General features: G+C 38.2%; 1 protein-coding gene across 1 annotated transcript in view; it reads left to right on the top strand.

The window, feature by feature from the left end:
* PDE3A (phosphodiesterase 3A, cGMP-inhibited) overlaps nt 1-6,000 on the top strand; it is a 281,970-nt gene that overhangs the window by 257,267 nt on the left and 18,703 nt on the right. The window contains exon 10 of the mRNA XM_004693230.2: nt 4,725-4,836. Coding sequence (XP_004693287.2) covers nt 4,725-4,836 — 112 coding nt within the window. The remainder of the gene's footprint in view (nt 1-4,724; nt 4,837-6,000) is intronic.

Below are 6,000 nucleotides of genomic sequence, written 5' to 3'. Positions count from 1 at the left end.
AAAAAAAAAAAAGATAAGGTTGCCTGATCATGCATACTAATTAATAAATTATCTGTAAGATAAATTTTACATAGACAGTGTTTAGGCCTTGTCCAAATTATAATAGAAATATGTTGGCCCTCAGGGCTAGGAGAAGCACATCCAATAGTTGTCTGTATTTTAATATGGAATGTACCTCTGTGGAGCAGAGCTACCGAACAACCCTGTTAGTGCCTATTCTTTTTAACTAGCTTACTTAAGATTTTCCAACTACAACAATGGTTGTTTCCCTGAGGGAGTATGAAAATGTGCAGAAAGTGGAGTTGAACATGAAAGTTGAGTTGAACATGTTTGATCTCAAAAAAAAAACAATAGATTTTTTTCTATTATTGAGCACCTGGTATAATTCATCAATAAAAGCCTTGATGCAATATTTCTCAATATTAAAAATGTTTGACGTGAGTTCTCATGCACTCACTAACTAGAACAGAGAGATACCAAAGATGACCAGCCCGTGAACATAAGACTTACATGGTGAAAGTTTTGAACCCAGATTTCCTGGAGCTACAAAACTTCCTGACAGCATCCTAGAAGAGAAATCACTTGTTAGGCTGATTGCTGTGCTGGCTTCCTTCAGGCCTGCCAATAGTCTTCTGAACATGAAAGTTAGGGGTGAAGGATTCCTGATCTGGAAAGTCTGAAGGGAGAAGACAATGCAGACTTTTCTAATGTTCAGTTCACAAAAGCCAAGTGCTAGTCTAATCTTGTAGAAGGAAAATAGGCTCCTACCTTACAAGATTCCCAATACAGTTGGGAGATGGACAGGTGTCAGAATAACAGGATCAGTTTTCAGACTAAGAAGTGTACTGTGAAGGTGAAGACCAGTCTGTGACACAGGCAGCTCAAGAGACCATTCTATAAAGTCAGACCAAGGACTAGCATGGCTGCTATTCTCCCTCATGCAATGAGTGGTGTCTCCTTACACCCACACCTTATCTGGGCCCCTCTGGGTCCTCACTTTGGTAAAAGTCAAGGGCAGCCTTTTCTAACCCAGTCTACCACAGCCTCAGATCTCAGGTTCCTCCAGAGCTGCTGTTTCCCACCTCCTGCAACCCCATCTGATCTCTGAGGGAGTCATTTGCAAGGAAATACACTTGTAAGAGTGTAATGACTGAAATAAAATGTCTCCATGGCTAGAGTTTAGTAGATAATGGAACTGAAGAATCAGACTCTGAAAACAGACAGATTTTACTCTAAGGAACCACCTCACAGGCACATTAGCTCAATGTCTGTGCCTCATTACAGAGTAGTCTACATCTTTGGCAAAAGAAAAACTGGGAGGTGTCTGCCAGTTGGGAAGATTCTTGACAGCTGGATTCAGCTTTTCATCTCTAGGTTCAGGTGTTTTGATGTCCTGAAGAAAAACCCATGTTATCTGTGCACAAGGGAGGGCATATACTAGGGTTCAGTCATTTGCCTGACTTCTAAAGCATGTGCTAGCATGTGCTATGAAGATGCCAAGGCTGGTACCCCTTGCTCTGCTCTTTCGGGGGCTCTTTGGTCATTAGTGGGGAGGGAGCTGGACTTACCCACAGGCACCAGGTTCCTGAACAGCTGTTCTGGAATTTAAGTCTGTGCAGATGTCTTTGCCATCTCACCTGCTCCTTGAAGGAGAGGACCCAGAATGTTCACAAGCACCCAAACAAAATGTGGTGAGGCAAAGATTTTTATATCTCTTTCACTGTATTGGAGAGTACATGCAGAGAAAAATGGTTGTGTGTGATAGATATGTCACAGACACTCCCAAAACTTTTCAATTTACTCTTCTCAGTAACTTTGTGCCCTTATTTTTTTGTTTAAATCTCTGTTTTACAGAGGAAGAAAGGCTTCAGAAGAGAGAAACTATTCATCTAAAGTCACCTAGTGGTCTATCCAAATTTAAAAATAGTTTTATTTCTAGTAATAGCTACATCAATACATTGTTAGTGTTCAGAGATCAGAAGTTTGGATAGAATGTTCACAGCTGCTTACGTCATAGCTTTGATATTTGGAAGTATGCATGTAGAATTTATGTTCAAGATTAAATACTAATTCTAATATTTGGTTTGGAAAAAGCATGCTGTAAGGTTTCACCATAAAAAAAAAAAAGTCATATTACAAATGTTGCACCCAGGACTTGAAGACAGATTTACCCATATCGGAGTCCCCAGTGATTTACACTCATTTATATTCAACTTGTCAGCATTCGAGTCATCATTCCCTTTCTGTGTCTTCAAGCTCTCCACATGGAGAGTCTAACCCAGGACAGCTGCCTGCCCTTGGCTGCTGTGAGAAGGGTGGGGGAGCTTGACCATCTTTGCTGTCGAATGTTTCTATGAGAGTGAATAGGCCTCAGAAATATTAGAGATAATGAACAATTGGGTTTCTGCAAATTGAAGTATCTGTTTTTGCAATCATCTTTTAAAAACATATTACTATCTGATCCTTATTATGTCACTGTTTACTTTGCCAATTTATAAACATTGAACTTTGGGGAAGTAAAGCTTTCTTTGCCTTTCTAAGCAGAACCTTATGGTTTTTTTCCCCCTTTGACTGGAATTTCTAAGAACAAAATTCATGAACTTTTCTCTGTGAAAGACAACTTCTTCTTCTTCTTTTCTTTTTTTTCTTTTTTCTTTTTTGCTTTAGTAAGATTCTAGGACAGCTGAAACGAATTAACTCCAGCATTCCAAGAAATCACCTTTTGGCTGAGACTACACAGAAAAAGTCTCACTTCAAAAGATTTTCAAATAGACACATGCAATGAAAATGACGTCTCAGACCCAATATACTGCCTGCCTTTTTGATAATAATCATGTTTATTTTAACAAATGTAAAAGGATGTCCTTAGGTTTTGGAATAATGTTTCCTTTTCATAGTTATCAATATTTACCTGCTTAATGGTGTCTTTTCTTGATTCGTGAATATGGAATATTGCTGGTTGATTTTTAAAATTCTTCATGAAAAATGTTCCTATTTTATAACAATACTCTGAAAATATCCCATTGTCTTCATTTGTCAATTTATCTTTGACACGTTGTAACAGAATAAAGGAAACTAGTTACTGGGCAACCCTAACAATATTACTCTTCAAATAATGGAGGGCTTAAAACCGTGAAGTACAAAATCTGAAGCCAAAAAGCTTGTTTAAATTCTGATAATGTGTCACCTGTGTGATCCTGAACAAGATACTCAGTATCTCTGTGTTCCAGTTTCCTTTCCTTTCTAGGTGTTGAGGATTAATAATAAAGAAATAGTTTATGCAGGCTACCGAAACACCTCACTCATTAAATGCCAGATCTGTCTATATATCTGCTCCTGCGATTATTCTTGTAATATGCATTGTCTGTAAACAAAAACATAAATGTAGTTTAAAATAATAGTAAAAAAGAGATCCCTAGGGAAAGAACTAGATAAGTATAATGTAGAATTACAAACTTCACTTTTGATTGTATCTATAAAGAGAGGAGAAAAGAGTGACTAAAATATCCCTGCAATTCAGAGTGAAGACACGCACATAGAAGTTGGTATACATATTCTCCACTCTGTCCCCAAATAGCAGCTCCGGGACTGCCTTAAAATATAAGTCAAGTAGTCACTTCCCTGCTCTAATCTCTTTATTGGCTCCCTCCTTGATTGAGCATAAAAGTATTTTACTGGCCAATTCCTGCTGTCAAGATCCAAGATCACACCCTACCCCCTGCCCCAGCAGTTACTTAAGTTCTCTTCCTATCCTCAGTGTTTTAGGCACGCTGGCCTTCTTGCTCTGTGTTGAGAAAAGCAAAGGCTTTTGCACTGACATTGGCCTCCATTTGGAAAACTCTTTGCCCAAGATATCCATGTAGGTAACTCCAAATTGTCTTTCATTCTTTGTTCAAAAGATTTCCAGAACATGCTTCCGGTAGCCAACATATTTTAAATGGCAGCTGCATAAATAAGATTTTGAGAGAGAGGGAGAACCCACATCTCATAATTGCATTGCAATATATTATAATTGTTCTCTTTTACCATTTTAAAAATCTTTTACTATGTCTAATATAATTTATAAGTTAAAGTTTATCATAGATATAGGGCCCAGTAATATCCACAGCTTCAAGTTTGCACTGGCAGTCCTGGAACACATCCTGTCAAGATAAAGTGGGAAGAGGAACCAATGTAAATATTATCTATGTGCAATTATTCATAGTGCTTATGATAAAATATAATGAGAATTAGTGAATTGATATCAATTTCAAGTTAATGACAATAGAAATTTAATCCCTTTCCTCTCTCTCATAATTCTGAAGTGCAACTCTGCATTCTTTATCTCTAGAAATTTTTTCAGTACCATCAGTCAAATTAGAGCTTTCCGTTATTATTACATATTTAGTGCTTAAGGTATGTACTACACAGCTAGTAATTCAGGAAGGATTATTCTGTAGTCATTGATAACACACACAATTTAGTAACTTGTAAGTTTCTCGAGCATGTACTGTTCTACTGGCTGGTCATTCTTCTGCACATCTCTACTCTGTGGCCAGGGACCATTTATCCTGTGGCCACTCTGGTCTTCCATATCAACCTGCTTATTGATATGACCGGTAAGTATCTCTGCTGGCTCTGAGTCAATGTGATTAAAGGAATATCTGCTTTCCACCCATTTTTCTTCTTATGTTGAGTACACACCAAGGGGTGTTTGCTGAGGCTTTTCTCCTCCTCTTTTACAGGTCTCATACAGGCTTTTTGAAGACATGGGCCTCTTTGAAGCTTTTAAAATTCCAGTTAGAGAATTCATGAATTATTTTCATGCTTTGGAGATTGGATACAGGGAAATTCCTTGTAAGTATAATGTAGAGGTGATATAATACTTTCAAGTGCTGTTGAATTTGCTCAGGAAAGTGCAGTATTGGATCATGGCCTTTTCCCACAGCTTGACACATTGAGAGCGTAATGAATGCAGCCTGGGTCAGCATCCTAAGACTGTTATTTAGCACCTGCATGAGTTTCTGGGTGTTACCTCAGTTCTGAGATGTCTTCATCTTTTAATCCCCATAACGAGGATCATAATCTCTGCTTCAGGGGAGCATTGTGAGGACAAAATGAGGCAATAACTCTGAGGGGTTAATGCTAAAGGGGTTTTATTATTGCCTGGCCCACAGTGAGTCCTTCACATACAAGTTGGCTGAGTAATTAAATGTTCAAGTGTTAGATCCTTTTATATGCCCCTTTATTTGGTGAATTCACCCTTTGTTGCCGCATCTGCAGTGTTCAATCACTAACTGTTGAAATTTTCTCAGTATAAGATGAACTGGGTTGGAAGTGGAGGCACAGGAAGTTGATGGTCTAATTAATAATACTGGGGAAAAAAGAGACATCTGGAAATGTTTATGAAACATGTTTCTAAGCATTTTTAAAATCAGATACATGTGAAAACCAAAGGGGAAAGGATACAGTCACATGTACAAGCTTCCTATTTTGCATGCTATGACAATGTTTGTCATTTATAATGAAGGGAAATTGGAACAGAGAAGAGTTGTTAAAATGTCAAAGGTAACATTTCAGATATCAACCAAGCTTTTAAGTAGAATTGGTGTAAAAGCTAGAAAATGCTGGAACTGGAGAAAATATGGCCAGGGAAGTATGAAAATGTGTAGATAAGCAGGCAATAAATAAATACATACATAAAAGAAAAATTGTCAGGTAATATATATGTATATATATATATATATGTTGTCTTTAGACTGTATTATTGAATCACATCATAACTGTTTTTTAAGATTTATTTTATTTATGCATACAGAACTGGTATACAGGTCAGAGGTGGAGGGGTGGTGAGAGGATTCACTAGAGACAGAGCAGGGAGCAGAACAGGCTGATCAACGAAGTACACTGCTGAGGGGAGCAGTGGGTGGGTCAAGAGAGGTCTGCTGCACCATGTGGGTCACCTCTGGGGCGGGGGATTGAACTCTGCACTGAAGCGACTGCGGCGAGCTTGCAGTGCTG

This window comes from Condylura cristata, unplaced genomic scaffold (assembly GCF_000260355.1).
Source record: "Condylura cristata isolate star-nosed mole 26May11 unplaced genomic scaffold, ConCri1.0 scaffold00036, whole genome shotgun sequence".
In the NCBI taxonomy this organism is placed as follows: domain Eukaryota; kingdom Metazoa; phylum Chordata; class Mammalia; order Eulipotyphla; family Talpidae; genus Condylura; species Condylura cristata.
This window is presented reverse-complemented; position numbering and strand designations above follow the sequence as displayed.